General features: G+C 44.9%; 1 protein-coding gene across 28 annotated transcripts in view; it reads left to right on the top strand.

Moving 5' to 3' along the window:
* Positions 1 to 16,217, top strand: part of plekha5 (pleckstrin homology domain containing, family A member 5) — a 123,924-nt gene that overhangs the window by 64,665 nt on the left and 43,042 nt on the right. For 25 of the 28 annotated variants that reach the window (XM_048268425.1, XM_048268426.1, XM_048268424.1 and 22 more), the window contains one exon: positions 11,523 to 11,606. In XM_048268425.1, coding sequence (XP_048124382.1) covers positions 11,523 to 11,606 — 84 coding nt within the window. Of the gene's footprint in view, positions 1 to 6,877; positions 10,726 to 11,522; positions 11,607 to 13,259; positions 13,378 to 16,217 lie in introns of those variants that run through there. The other 3 variants (XM_048268408.1, XM_048268404.1, XM_048268414.1) reach the window with 2 other exon arrangements.

Raw genomic sequence — 16,217 nt, 5'->3', positions numbered from 1 at the left:
TGTAAACTATAAACCTCGATGAGAGACCTCTGGGTGAGGATGGTGCAGTGTAGAGGCTAGAGCCTGATTTATTATTGCAACATTTTTGCCACCTTGTTGTAGGTGCCACTCCACCCTGCCTTCTGTCAATACAAATGTGTGAACTGCTGTATTCTACTGTATGAACGGATGACTCGGAGAGCCCTAGCTGCACTAAAAAACGCCTCTGTGTTTAACGGGAACTGGGCCTCAAGCTCTTCCTTGACCCCGCCGGCTCCCACATCCATCTCGGACATAATGGGCCATGCGCATCGGTGCATTGGCGATCCTCTAATGATGTGCCGAAGATACTAATCCGAGTGTTGTATCGATCACATTAAGCAGAGACTCCAGCCCTAAAAGTGAACTTAACAAGGTGAGGCGTTGACATTGCATTAATCATAATGGTGAGCATGCAGGTGTTGCACGGGAGGCTCGATACTGCAGTCATGGGTGTGTGTGCTCATGGACGAGAGACTAGCTAAGCTCTGTTGAGCTTCCTTTCCCCCGATTGCATGCTCGTCCCCGTTCTCGTTTCCCATCATATCCGATTTCTCGAGGACAGCTGGCAAGTCGACCCACCACGTCCCTTGAAGGCAGAGGCTTTGATATTGTTGCTTGTTCCTGGATTTAGCCCCACGCATTAGTGCTATTGTGTGTCAGAAATATAACCAGGCCACAGTGTTACTGCACGTGGACATACACGCTTTTTGCAGTCACTCACTGTCATATGATTTCCTACTCTTTCCTCCGGTTCATCATATGCCGATATGACAAGGGGACGTACCGGGCTTTTCAAATTTTACTGTTCCCTTCCCTTCCTGTAATGGCCATAGTAAAGAAATGGTTATCGAGCATTGGGCAAATTAGAAAAGCATATTGTTATTATGCTGCCTCCCCTGTTAGCAATCTAGCAATGCATGTAGAAGATTCCTAAAGATGTACGCCAATCACAGTGAAGCAAATTATGCATGTCAAATTTTATATCAGAGTAAAAGCTCAGCTGCAAAATCAGCTTTTTCTTTCCTAGAGGGATCTCAGAGCATGCCAGAATATCGTAAGAGAAATGAGCCAAGACAAAAAAAACCTTGCAAGCTTTAGAAAAGCATCTCAGGGAAGGTTATAGAATAATTGAAAGGTGTATGGCATGGCTCCTTTAAACCTAACTCGATACCACATGCCTATCTTTATTTAAGCACCATAGTATTGTTGTGCAACACTTATAATATATACACACTCACATTTAAACATCCTACACTGCCAAAGGGATTTGGTAGGTATCACAACTGATGTTGTGAAGTATGTAATGGAATGGGGGAGGCTAGGTTTTGCTATTGAAAATGTTCCCTGGTTTTCAAAGTGCTCAATAAAGCCGTCTCTTCCTCTCTAAAGCCACAGAGGTCCTTCTATGTAGACAGGAGGCCTCCCTTTCTCAGTCTGTACTACCTTCCCTTCAACAGCAAGGCCAGTTAATCTGGGAAAAGCTGATTAATTTCTCAATAGCCATTGTCTCTTCTTTTTCAAATGATTGGGATTTGCCTGTGAACCTCAGAAGCAGTGCTCTCAGGGACCCTGTCCTTGAAATCATATAGCGTATATTTGACCAGTGAATCCCTTTTGACTAAATTAAATTCAAATTATTATTGACTTGTTTCTGTATTTCTGTTCGAATCCACTGCTGTCCGATACACTCCATGTATCGACCGCTTTCCTGCTATGACTCAGTAGGATATTAATTTACATTTCAGTTATCTGAAAGCCATCCTGTTGCCTTTTAAATTTCTTCATTTCTTCATTCTTAAATCACTGAGAACGTTTTCTCGTCTGACTTGGCACTGCATCCCTCGAACACTCTTAGAGTGTCGTTTCAAGAACATTACATAGCGTTATTGTCAGTAGAATGAGTGTAGAATGTTGCCAGCTGTTCCTTTTGCTTTATTTCTGCAGAAAGATCCTTACTGCATGAGAAAGTCCTGAGCACCATCAACTTCATTGGATATCATTCCCTCCTTGGGGAAATGCAAGCCGTTATGTCTGCAGTTTTCCCACAAAGTTACATTTGCTGTCAAACATTAAAGCCTAATGATCACTCATTTGTGTGTTGCTTATGACTTGAGTAAAATTAGTAGAATTAGTCTGTGCTTTCATAGCATAGCTTTGAATAAGTTGTTCAACAGATGTGGAAAGCAGGCTTGTTTATGGTTCTTTATGTGTATTTAATGTAGTTTCTTGTGTATTGTACAATATTAACAGGCTTTGGTAGTTGTTGTTTCAATAATGCTTTTCCATGTCTTGTTACTTTGTCAACACAATAATTTTATCTTCAGTGCAGTTTTAACCCTCACATCGCTGCATTTCTTGGAAAGGTAGGATGACTACATTATAGCTGATTGGTCCCAGATGTCTCTGTCACCAAATTGACAAGAATTTTGCATCTGGGATTTGGCAGCAGATGAAGGGGTTTTCAATCAAGCAGAGAAAATGACTAACCTTCTTTACAACTTCCATTTTCTCCCCTCTGCAAGTTTTGCATAATAAAGAAAAGAATCACTCATTCATATAGCCATTTAGTCATACAATTTGTGATAATGTTCATCTGTTCCCAAAGACCTTTGATGCTTTATGTTCAGAATATTGTATAACATAAAGAGTCTATTAACCACTATTCTGGTACTCTAGTACTACAGTAGGTATTCATTATTGGTGGACCTTTGACAGGTGACAGGTGATATAACATTCACTGATGATGTTTCCACTCAGCCTGTACTGTTGCTTAAGGTGTTTATGATCCACCAAAGGGCACAAATAGCCTGCTGAATTAGAATGGTGCTGTGAGGATTCAAAGGTGGATAATTGCAGATGGCTTCAGTATATTAGCGGTGCATAATTGTCTTTACCCTGTGGTGCCCGTGCTCTTTTCCAAAAGTATTTGAATGGAAAGGGCACATTGGTCATGCCCAGAATCACAATTTGTTATGAGAATGGTCCCGAGACCTGCTGCGTCTACCTCTGTCTGCATGGTAGCAGATGGGGGGAAAAAGAGGTTCCAGACTCTCCAATCCCATATTTTATATCAGTCCTGCAATGTTTAGAGTAAGCTTTTAAAAGTTGCAGTTACTCCCCTGTTTTGTTTGTCAGTAGTCCTGTCACATCAATTTGTCTGGATGTACTACCCTTTAATTGAGAGTTTATTATCTGACCATATGGTGCCAATTCCAAGAGACAAGCAATTTGTTCCTTGGGCTATTACTCTGCCCATTTTGGCAGTATTGCTGTGTCCCAGCCCTGCCAAAGGCTGTTTAAGACTATGAACTGATAAAAGAATCTGCTTTTGTAAGACGTACATGTACAAATGTCTTCATTTCCTGTAGTTACTGTTCTTAGATTTCACAGCAGCTTCCCCCTCCACAAACGACGTGCTCTTGCATTTAAAAAGCTAACTATTCCCCATTGCCCTCATCATTTATCGCTTTGGAAAAAAAGATCCTCTAATTGATCCCTTCACATTGGCGGCACGACGCTTACTCAGGACTGTTTCATCCTCTGTTAAACTCATTAGACTTCGAATGACACTTGCTCATTAGAATCATTTGCCAGCTTTTTTCTTCTCAGGAAAGTTGTCGTCGTGGTCTGTGCAGCCTTCATGGGAGCAGAGCACAAATCTGTTAGGTTGAGGTTTACTCTTGTGACTGTGTACCATTTTGCCACCCTTGGGTATAAATGGAAACCCCACTTACAAAGAAAAACTAGCCTAGATCTCCGAAGGGGGTCTGTAACAGCATTCACACCCAACTACAGTCTTGCAGTCTCAGTCTCGCCACCTGAAGTAGCTTAGGTTTTCTACCAGCACAGTAACAACTAACAGCATCACTCTGCATTCATAACACCACATTGGAATGAGGAGAGATGCAGAGCAAGTGTGGTCTTCGTCCAACGCAGAAGCCCCATCTCTTTTGGGTGTTGGCCTGAGAGCCAAGAGACTGGCCCTTATCTGTGCCAGCCACGAGCGACTGGAGTAGGGACCGATGGGCAGCTGGTGGCACCTGCTCTGCCGTCTCCATGGCAATTCACTCTGAAGCAGCTTGGTGGCCATGGCGGCCATGGCGGCCATGGCTCTCTTGTGTTTGTTCCATTTGGGCACAAATGAGTTTCTCTTTGCCCCTTGCTGGCTTGTCGTCCTTTTCAACATGAAAATCAAACGGCTTCTCTGGAGGATGCTCTGTTCGGCCTGTTGTTGACTCTTCTACTCACACAGAGAGCACCAGCCATTTGCTGTGGTTACCAGTAGCAATGCAAAGCAGCATTCTGCAAGCAAGTCTGTTTGTGGGGATGAAATGGTATAAACTACATAATTGAGTTGACTGAAAAGATTTTAAGAAACTTCTCATTTGCCTGGGAGTGTAAATTGGTCATTACAGCAGTAATTATAGGAGCTATTAATGAATAGACAGATTGTTATCGTATCTAAAACATAATTGAAACTGAAAACATTTTGATTGATTTGAGCATGTTTTTTAATCAATGGAGAATGATGTCATTAGTTTAGTCCAGTTGTAGGCCTTTCAAGAAGTGTGAGAACCATGCATTCCTCCCTCTCTAACATGCTTAAAGAATGTACAATCAGTGATAGCCAGAATTAAGCTACTATGAAAGGAATTACTTTTGGATTGGGAAAGCCGAGGAGAGATTTATCCTTTAGTCCGCTTCTTAACTCCCGAAAAGAGGCTTGAGTAGATTTGACACAGGCAGCTTATATGGGTTCACGCTCCGTTCGAGCCGTTCGTGCCGCGGCAGATGAGCCCGTCCCAGGTCCGGGGATCGCTCACATGCCCACACCTGTTACTGCACTCGCTCTTGGTCTTTCAAGCTCTCGTTTGGGATCTACAAGTCATGTCCATGTCCATAACACTTGTGGAACACTTTTTTCCATTTTAATCCTTTGTCCTTTGAACATCAAGGAAACAGATTTTAGTAGTTGTAGTAGTTGTTGGACAGTCACTAACTCGCTCTCATTTACAGTACTCTCTCTATGAGGTCAGTTGGTGAGTTGTTCTTTTTGATCACTCTGAAGGGAGGTGTCCAGATAGGGGGCTGAAGGCAGAGGGCTTCATTCACCGCATCGTTGAGCCAAATCAGGAGCGTCTGACTCATGCAGCCCAGTGATTAATTTGACCAGTGCCGGCTCATTAGCCTTAAAAACGTCCGCAAGCGGCACAGAATTAAAAAGACATAAAATAACATTTAGCGGAGGGGAGGGTTGGCTGAAAATGGTGCCATTATTGGGCGTTTGTAGGGCATTTATCGCCTGTTCGTGGGTCCCCGCAGGAAGCAATCCAAATGGTAATAATCAGGTAGACGTGTAATGAAGTCTGTCTCTCAAGCCCTTGCGTGCCCTCCTAAGGCAAGGTGTCCTCTCCCTGGAGCCATTTCTCTCTGCATGCAGCATGTCCTTAAACAGCAGAGGTGACGACTGTTGAGAGAATGTGATAGTGTGTGTGTGTGTGTGTGTGTGTGAGAGAGAGAGAGAATGAGACAGCAACAGCTGGAGGGGATGTCTTTTATGAGCATTTGTGATCAGTTTGACACTCTGAGAATTTAAAATGTGTGTGTTTGCAGTGTGTGTCTTTGTGTGTGGCTAAGTCAATGTATCGTGTATAAGCTTGACAGCTCTTCCTGCACATGGCATTGGTTCACGTGGATGAGAAACATCCTCACCATACATCTCCACTGTATCTCTGTGTGCGACAGAACACACTGTCCAATATCTATCACGTGCCAGATACCATCTGAGGCACCTTGCTTTTGAACTCACTGACGCTAGGTGCAGCACTCCCACTCTCCCTCTCTCCACCCCTGCGTCCAGTCCAGTCCCCATATCTCTTGCGAGGCGGCGTAGGATCTCTGGCTGGCCATAATAATGCTGCGTCCTCTCTGGCCGCCACCTCAGTGGCCTTCTGAATGCCAGTGCAGCACAGGGCGCAGCGGCCGCATGGCCTTTTCCGAAAGGTTAGCACTGATGCCAGCAGGTGCAGGTTGAATGGTTGGGAGGTGGCCTGCCATTGTTGTCCCCCTATTAGCCGTCACTGAGGGAGCATGACTGCTTGACTGTAGCTGACTGAAGTTTTTTTTTTTTTTTTTTGTCTGTCATTATTGTTGTTAACAAGTGTGCTTTTATAGAATAGACTTAAATATAGTCCCATTATCACATCAGTTGGCTTTTGGTTGGACGTTTGAAAGCGGAGGCGTCAAGCTGTTGAGGCGCGTTGGCTTTTAAAGCTAATTTCATGGTTTGGGGGTTGCTTGAATTGTTCCAACAACCGCAATGGAGAGAAAAAAAAAGAATCCAACAGGGTAATTCTTACTTGCAGGAATGAGATAAATACTTGATAACCGTGTTTTGCTTGTCTAACCCCATGATTTTCTTTTCATTTCGATCCTCGAGAGATTCTTTTCTCTGCAGGTGATGGAGTTAGATGTTAGCTGTTTTTGCAACAATTTAAAGAAAACTTCAGAATACATGCCTGCTATGTGTAACCTCTTTTATGCCCCCTACTGTCCTCCCCTTCCACCACACAGCCTGGGGCGATCTCTTGACAAATTGTTTGTAACAAATTAGTGTGTTTTGCCATCTTAATTTGTTTGTGTTGTCGGTTTACCATCACAAAACAAAGGGAATGACTAGTGGCATTTTGATTTTTTTTATCAACCAATTCCTCCTGCTGTGTTATCATCAGAAATATCCTTAACTAGGAGGGATGCCGGCAAAATCCACACTAAAATGAGTCAAGAAGCATCCCCCAAAAAAAAAAAAAAAAAAAAAATTGAATGAACATAAAACGAGAGAAACTTTCTCGAAGAGTAGAAACGCAACCCGTTCTGACTGTCTGACTGACTATCACAGTCCTGGAGCAGAGCTCCTCATTCCCCAAGCCCTCTTTAATTTCAAGCCTGCCACACTGATGGGCTTCCATTAGGCCATTTGTATTTGGGGACTCATCATCAAAATGTTTTTCTTCTGTTCTCAGTCTAAATTACCCTGGGAGATGTTTGCTCGTTCTCAGTGTCAGTGACCGTAGTGCAGCTCAGCAAAAAAGTAACTTGACTTTTTTTTGGTGAAAGACCTGCCAGTTTATCACGACATGGCGGTAATTAACTCCTCTATATTTGTCAGACTCTCTGCAGTTGACTTAAGTTATGAGCTTTGGGGCTATTAAGCAGCTGCCAGTATAATTACTATGAAAGCTAATCCATAGTTGTCTCCTCACCTTATTATCCAGGCCAGACGAGTTTACAGCTGTCAGTCATTCTATGGAACTAATACAGACTCATTATAGACCCAGATGGAAGTCCACAATTTTCCTCTTCCTGCATAATTATGTATTTGAGTGTCTGAGTGGATACTCACATGTGGCATCTGAATCTGCCCATTACATCAGCTCCTTCTGTTGTGACAGTACTTTTAATGTTAGTCTACTCAAGGTGATGAGGTTTCTCAAAGAGTTTCTCTCTGATAGCCTGAGTGTGTTGGCCTGCTGTCATGTCAGGTGCGGACCCTCGTGCTCGCTCAAGTGGCACGCGGCTTCTTGCCGGACTGCAAGGGGCTGTGTCTTGACGGAGAGCGTTGATCCGAGGCTTAAATCTTCCATTTTGTCTTTAATGCCGAACGAGCCTTGTCATGAGACTATGATGATGGAAGCAGTTGCCGTTCAGCTACCCCATGGGCCATTTTCCTGATTTATTGCCTTTTCTATGAACATGCTGAAGTTACACCACATCAAATGATAGGTGATTTCCTCCTTTTCCCTCCTACTGCCACCAACTGTAGTTTGATATGGCAGCCATTCCCTTAAAGCTCAAGCTCTCTTGAAAATTCAGTCACCCCTCTCCTTGATCATGGCTATTATTCACTTTCCGTCCCTAGGAAGACGTATTCCACCCCGAGTTGGCTCATGAAACAGTACATTTCACCTCCTTTTTGAGTGCTCCATAATTCTCACTTTCTTTTTCATATCCATAATTCTTTCATTTTCTCAGAGACGCTTTAGTCAGAGCTTGGGGAGACCGATCCAGGTCCTCCATGCTGCTTCAGTAGGACACCGGGCCAATCTCCAGGAAAACCTCGTAACTCAAAATGTCGCCTGTCATGTTTTCCCCACCAGTTTTTGAGCTGTGATGGGTCGTGACAGCCGTGGAGGATGGTTAATAATGCAGCCGAGCTGTCGCTCCCGGGAACTCTGGGCTGGAATATTTCCAATGAAGGACCGTAGCGCTGGACCCATCCCACGCACAGAGATGCATCACTGGGCAAAGTGAACAGCTGGACCTCTCTGGACCTCCACACGACACATCTGCCACCTAAGTTCAGAGGAGGCTCAAAAACAACCTTTGCCCAGGTGCATTTTGGGTAGCACCAAGCAGTTTATTAAGGCATAAACAGACCCTGCAGCGTCAGTGCATGCCAGTGGTGTGTGAGAGAATTCAGTGCTATTTTAGTGTGTGACCGGACTCAGTCAGGCATGGTGCCCCAGCGAACCTCCTCGAGGACTAACTTTGTGCGCGGCAGAGAGCTCGCTGTGACGACGGGTTATCACAAGATTCCAGCGCACGTTGCTCTCATGGCTCTGCTTACACTGCTCCTGTTGTTTCCCCAACGTTTGTTTATTCATTTATTTATTCATTTATTTATTTATTTATTTATTATTTCCCAAGACCCTGTGGATGAAGAGCAGAAGCCACATGTGTCTTAGCGATTCCCAAGGGCGGTATTTAATGCCACCTTTATGAGTCATATAAAGGCTAATCCATCAGATTATGCCGTCCCCCCCTCTCTGTGGCCCCTTTCCTATGACACCCGAAAGTCTGTAGTGATTCATCGCTCCAAATTCACCTTGGACGAGATCCTTGAGTCGTATCTTACCTTGATGTCTGAATCTATTCATTTAAAGGGCCCATAAAGGCTGCAGACGATTCAATATTGATTTATGGCTGGGAGAGGTATGTGCGCCTGATGGATGTGGTAAGGTCACAGTCCTAATATAAGCAGTAGAGGCCCACCACACTCTGTGGTTCATATGGTAGCATGTCGGCCCCTGTCGAGAGGGAACGTGCATTCTCGCCATATTAGATGATGTTCCTCTAGTCATTGGATTTCCAGCTGTCATGTGTATGTGTACACGTGCACTAAATGTGTGTCTGTGTGTATGCATGCGTGTCTGTGTGTGTATGTTTCTGGAGTAACGTAATGCACAGTTACCATATGGGTGTCTGCCAGACTTGGCATGTCCACTTCACATTATACTGATTGCATACAGTGTACATTTTGAATGCACTGACCAGAACAGTCAATGCTTTTATACGTTTTACTGTACTGTTATTGAGTTCATTCAGTTGCTGCGCCATTCTGGTAGCTCACAATGTGACTCCCTGGGTGATAAGTTGTTGTGGCTGCTTCTGTGCGGTGAATACAATTAGCGCAGACAACAAGAGGATAGGCAGCGTGCCGCTGAAATCCACTTAATCCCTCTTGTACTCCCCTGCCTAATTCCAGCACTTCCCAGCACCTACAGGCAACGATTGCCTTCGCTTATGTGTGCAAAGCCGTAATTGGGGGGGACGTGTAATTTATTGGCTGCGATAATCCTGAATATGCCGTGCAGCTCGCAGGGATGCCGTTGGAATGTGTTCCTGTTGCTGGAGTCTAGAAATAATGGCGTGCTCCTCCAGGGGTAAATTTGAGTCACAGCATTACTGCATGCTGGCCATTTGTTCATACGTTTATCTCGTGATGCCGCACGTCCAGAGTTGTTTTTCAGGCTCGTGTACGGTTGTCTTTCCCGGCTGTTAATGGAAACGGTGAAGGGTGCTTGACGTTTATGGGGCGCTTCGTGTTGCTTGCTGACTGAATGCAATTCCTCTGCTGTGGCGGCTGCCATTGTGCGTGTCAGGGTGCTGTGGAAGAGGGCTCAAATGTCTGCACTCAACAAAACAGCCGCGGTGTTGACAAACAAACAAGCTGCAAGGGGCCTCCAAGTGCAGGACTTCAGATGAAGGAGTGCAGTGCAAGTAGAGAGGCTCTACTCTTCCTCCTCTCCTCTCTCTACCACCCTTATCTTTCCTCCCGTTCCCCCAATTCAACTCGTGCTTTTCTCTCTCAAACAAGAGCCTGCTTTTTAAGCACCTTTTTAAAAAAAAGGCCAATCTGCTCTCTCCTACCCTCTGTGAAGACACGTTTGTCTTCTCCCAGCCAATGCCAGCTGTGTGTGCGCTTCTGCCAGTGCCACTGCCACTGCTGTTACCGCCGCTGCAGTCGTTTTTATTTATAGCAAAAGTTTGCGAGAACGGAGCAGGAAGGGGAGGGTGTTAGGGGTGGCAATGGTGGGTGTGTGTGTGTGTGTGTGTGTGTGTGTGTGGCGGAGAGCGAGTTAGAGTTGGAGTCTCAGGGCTCTTGTGATCAGAGCATATGACTTTGGAGCCAGCAGCCCCTTCAGCGACATCTCGGGAGCCTACTGAAGAGATCCAGGAAGGGAGAACGCTGTGTGTGTGTGTGTGTGTGTGTGTGTGTGTGTGTGTGCGAGAGAGAGAGAGAGAGTGGGGCAAGTGAACGCTGGAGATCTGTGTAGGAGACAAAAGCATCAGCAGGAGAGAGACAGAGAGGAAGAAAGAGAGACAGAGAGCCATGCTGAAGTTCAGCACCACCCACATCTCAAGGTGTGTAGCTTCCTGACTCAAGTACTTTTTTTTTCTTGGCTGAAGTAGTGTTCAGCAGAGCTGGTATGAAAAATGCATCTGGGATTGCTGGCGGGGCCAATGTACATGTATTTTGCTCACCTGTGCTAACACCGTTCTGTGTAAATTATTGAGGCATTGCTCCGGCGTGGAAAGCAGAGGTTCAACTGATCCTAGCCAGCCTTTAAGTTGCAGATATGTGTTATGGCTTAAAGATGTAGTCGGAGATTCAGATTTGTTTTTGGCTTTGCGAAAGGTTGTTGACATGCTCTCAACAGCCAATCAAATGACACCTCTGCCTTCCGTGCTGCTGAAGCATAGGTGCTGATTGGCTGGGATTGTTTATCCCAGTTATAGATGCAGGACTGTGTACAAACACCACAAACACTGAGCAGACAGTGTACCAGCTATGTGTTGAATTCAACAGAAGATGCATGGGCTTAGACGCACATACTTTACCTTTAACAACATTAACATGTACAGTATGTCCATATCCATTTTCAAAGACCCTGTGCAATTGGCTGGCATCCATATATGACTGCCAAGATGATCTATGGGTGGCAGTGCAATCTAAAGCTAGTACAGTACATTCAAATGGTTTGGCAGTTGCGTGCCGTGTACCCTCTCAAATATCTTTGTGTATTATCCCAAATGTTGCCTGTGTGAATGTAATGATTGTGCTTTGTGTAATGACAGCCATGATGTGGTCTGTGAGGGAGGCTGTGTGACAGCTCTCGTCTTTACTGACTCTCTTGTGTGTCTCTCCATCTCTCCATCAGTCACAATGAGCGGAAGGTGACCTGCAAGCATCCTGTCTCTGGCATCCCTTCCCAAGACAACTGCATCTTTGTTGTCAACGAACAGTAAGTCACTTCATTCTTTACCCAGAATGCACCATGCTTTTGAAGATGTTTTGCAGGAAATTAAACCAGCACGTGTTGCTTTGTCCAACACACACACACACACACACATACACACACACACAGTGTTCCCAAACTCAAACTGATGATAACTGTCTCTTCATTTTCTAAAAGTGAGCCTTTTATAGGTTGTTAAGCTTTTAAAGGTGTGCCCACATTTTATGATTACTTGTTCTGGTGAGACACATCAGCAGATGCTGCATGCACCTCAGACAGCTTGCTAAGCAAACCAAACTGTTCGCACATTTCATTATGAAGAGTCTACACAATGAAAGCCGAGTTTGTCTTGCAGAAAATGTCATGTGAGAGGCATGAGGCATGCTGTGTGTGTGTGTGTGTGTGTGTGTGTGTGTGTGTGTGTGTGTGTGTGTGTGTGTGTGTGTTTAATATTTAATCGTTTCTATGATTGCACTTTTATGTAGTGTAGTCTTTGTTTAGTTTATTTAAATCTTTTGAATATTTAAGTCAAAACCAACTACATTCACATGTAATTAATATTCGTAGAATGAGTACGAACATAATTTATCATGAGATGAGAAACGTCAGAAATGTGTTGTGACAGATGCCATATTCTACCATTATTAATCATTATTGTTAATGTATAATGATAATGCAGTGTTACATCACTATTATCTGTAATTATCATTTAACAGCTCCCATAAATTTACATATCATCATGTCACATGCATCATGACAATTACTGATAGTGGTGATAAGGCTTTGTTATGTCTTTACACTATGTCTTGATTGTTAGCCCTATGATGGAGAAAAAGTTATGGATGAATATCCACTGTGTGTGTGTGTGTGTGTGTGTGTGTGTGTGTGTGTGTGTGTGTGTGTGTGTGTGTGTGTGTGTGTTTGGATGAGTGAGTGAGCATTTGCCTTGTCTATATGCTATGAGTGTGTGTGTAAGTGAAGCCAGGGCTGTTGTACACCCTACACACATAACACCCAATTAAGTGGGGCACACTTCAGTGGGCTAGCCGGTTCTCCGGAGGCCAGCCCCCGAGAGCTCTACTGAGCGAAGCGATGCATCACTTGAGCCGGAGAGAGAGAGAGAGAGAGAGAGAGAGAGAGAGAGAGAGAGAGAGAGAGAGAGAGAGAGAGAGAGAGAGAGAGAGAGAGATACGCTCTCCTCCCCTCATCAGAGCTCACCTTTCCTGCCACAGCTCCTCGGCCCCTGTGTGATAGATACGGCTTGTTGAGAAGTGTCCAATCCATCCAGGGAAGGAGGGAAAAAAGACAAGTATGGAGAGAATGAGAAACCCCCAACCACCCTACCCACTCACAATAATACTCCTCGTGTCTGAAGACCAAGGCCCTGTCAGAGATGCCCAACCTGAACCGACAGCAGTTACTGTGATTACTGCCCCACTCCGCCCCCCCTCAAACTGTCCTTTAGCAAAAGTCAAGCCCCCCTTCAGTTACTGCAGCTGCCACTGCTGCTTTTGGGAGTCGCCAGTGCTCTAGGAAGTGGGGTTTGGGCTAAGGGTGGGGGGAGCTCCGGCTAACTGAGTGAGTCGTCCCACAGATAAAGTCCTTAAGTCAGCACCCTCTCGGCGCATCGATGAATGGACGTGAGCTGTGGGAGCCGGAGAGCAATCAGAGCCATTGTTGAGCAAGGGCAGCCATTTTGTACCCAGTAACAGCCAGACAGACACTCCAGAAGCGGCACAGCCAGACACTGAGTGACACTCATCTTCTTCGAATCTGCGTAATAAGGCATTTTAAAAAAGAGATTTTTAAAAGAGTTTTGTCACGCTGTCTCCCTCTCTTTCTCTCTTACTCTCTTTCTCTCTCTCTCTCTTTCTCTCTCTCTCTCTGCCTCTCTCTCTCTCTTTCTCTCTCTCTCTGCCTCTCTCTCTCTCTTTCTCTCTCTCTCTCTCTCTCTCTCTCTCTCTCTCTCTCTCTCACGCTCTTGATTATCTTTCTCCGCCTTGCTCTTCCCATGAGCACCACACTCAGGTTCGTTAGCGGAATATGTAAATGAGTGTGGCAGTTTTTATTTTTATATTTCATGGTGTTAGGCACTGATTAAGTGAGAAAGTCACACAGCGAGGTAAGTGTGTGTGTGCGTGTGTGTGTGTGTGTGTGTGTGTGTGTGTGTGTGTGTGTGTGTGTGTGTGTGTACTTTGAGGGAGAAGAGGATAGTAATATACACATCTACAGTGTTTAGAATGTACAAATTTCCCTGTTTAATTGAATGTTTGTCCTAGCTAACTGTGTGCGGTGTGTGTGTGTGTGTGTGTGTGTGTGTGTGTGTGTGTGTGTGTGTGTGAGAGAGAGAGAGAGAGAGAGAGAGAGAGAGAGAGAGAGAGAGAGAGAGAGCATGTCTGTGTCTGTTTGTGGGTGTTTGCAAAGTGTGTGTGCGCTTCTGATATTAAAGACTGTAGCCTTTAGGATATGAACAAAGAATGAAATTTCCCCGTATTATCTCTCCTTGCAGATGGAGCAGATTAAATGCCATGCTCCACCACAGGAGCGTACAGTACATGCTAAAACAGCAGATATCACCTGATGGCTCACATGCACATTACACAACCCCAGCACAGGAAAGCCTTTGTCAAGACTCGTGAATAGCGTAGTTGTCCTCAGTCAACTGCAGTTAATTTTCAAGAGCATTTTTGTACAGATTTTAGTTCTATTGTGCTTAGTGTATTTACTTCACACTCAGCTGGGATGTGCTATGTCTCTCTCAACTCATATTGTAACATCAACATGATGAAGAAGACACTATCACACAAATATATATATATATATGCAGCAACACCTTCAATAACTTTTTCACAGCAGCTGTCTCTGAACTCGCAGCGGTGAACTGATTGAGGGTGCGAGAACGGAGTGGAGGGTGCAGTGTAGCAATCAGGGCAGTTTGGGTATAAATACTCCCTGCTCTGGGCATGATCTCATCGGTCTCCCTCCCTTTGAGAAAACAATGGCACACGCCTAGCGGTTAGCGGACTGTAGATTCCATTAACTGTAGACAGACAGGGAAATTAGGTTCAGGTTTCATGGGCGTCGACTTTGAGCGTGCTTGTCTGAGTGTGTGTATAGCCCGACACGGTGAAAGGTAATTGAAAGCGGAAAGCCTTCGGTGTGCTTTGTCTCATTAGTTCCTGTCAGAGGTGGCTTTGCAAAGATTTGTTTTGCATTATCGAAAAAAACCTCATCCCATCCTGTATCCTACTTATATGGATTATAAATGCAGCTATTGTCTGCACATCTGCATAGCAACTCTGAGCCAGCAGTTCTGATATAAACCGAAAGTGCATGGAGAGTCAGAAAGTGTCATAGTGACATTGAGGATGATGAAGTGAATGTCTGTGTGTGTGGGAGAGAGGACAGTGTCAGTGGAGCTGTATTGTGGAATAATTCAACTTAAATGAGGACTTGCAATGCCAATATATTGTGGAATAATAGGATGTGGATAGGTGTTTGGGTGGGGAGGCTTGAATAACCCAATGAGAGAAATCAAGCACCAGTTTGTTTCTTCTCCCCAACCCAAACCTGAACTAATGGATGCAACTAATGGGGATAAATGCTGCCCCAAAGTACCCTCATCCAGTGATAATGAGGTTAAAGTGGCCCAGGGCCTCAATCTCATTCCCTCTCCCACACACCACTGCCGGAGAAAAAGGGATCCCTTCGTTCCCCAAGACCTGAGAACTCTACTGCACTAATCCTGTTAAACTTTGGTGCTGGGAAACCAAAGAAATGAATCACATTTTAGAGGCTCAGAACTGTCATATTTCACTGCAAAGTGAAGAATCTGTTTACATGATTCACAATCTAGATGACCCCCACACACACACACACACACACACAACCCTTTTTTTCTTAATATCTTCTAGTTCAATAAATCTGGCAAAAGCTTAAATAACATTCCTCATATCTCCAAAATGATTCATGAATATGATCAATGATTGGTTGTGTTCTTTTATGCTATTCACTGGCATGCAACGGTGCTTTTGTGCACAAAGCCAGTCCAAATCCCACGACTCCCAAATCCACATAAACAGCGCCTGCTTTCGCCTCCCGCCTCCCCATTTCACATGAACACAGCATTGAAATTCAAACTCAGACTCACTGTCTCTTCTTCATGCACCAACATAAATACAAGCTTTTATGTAATGTCTCTCAGGCAGTTTAAAAGGGCTGTTGTTTTTTATTGATGCTGTCTTTGGGGCCTAGCATGTCAGCATCATTGCTAGCCTCTTGCTTTTATCTCTTGCCCTCACAGTAAAAAGGCAATGTGTGTGTTGTTGGGGAAGATGGAGCAGTTTGGGGGGAGTGGTGGAGGTTTGGGGCAGGGGGGGCAGGGGGCTGGTGGGGGTGGCAGTGAGCAGATTGTGGCCAAGCCCGGTGTGCCTCTGGAATCCACCGCCCAGCTGAGATGAAGCCCCCCGCATTGGGTACACACGGTGGGCGGATGCCCCAAAGACACGCCAGGCGGCCCCTTTAGCTAAACTGGCATCACCAGCGGTCACCCATCCTCCCAGTCCACAACATACTTAATTATGTAGCCAGTAGCCGCAGGGTGGTGGTTAGTGTGTG

Source organism: Alosa alosa, chromosome 17, assembly GCF_017589495.1.
Source record: "Alosa alosa isolate M-15738 ecotype Scorff River chromosome 17, AALO_Geno_1.1, whole genome shotgun sequence".
In the NCBI taxonomy this organism is placed as follows: Eukaryota; Metazoa; Chordata; class Actinopteri; order Clupeiformes; family Clupeidae; genus Alosa; species Alosa alosa.
The sequence above is the reverse complement of the archived record's forward strand: the minus strand, read 5'-3'. Positions and strand labels throughout refer to the sequence as shown.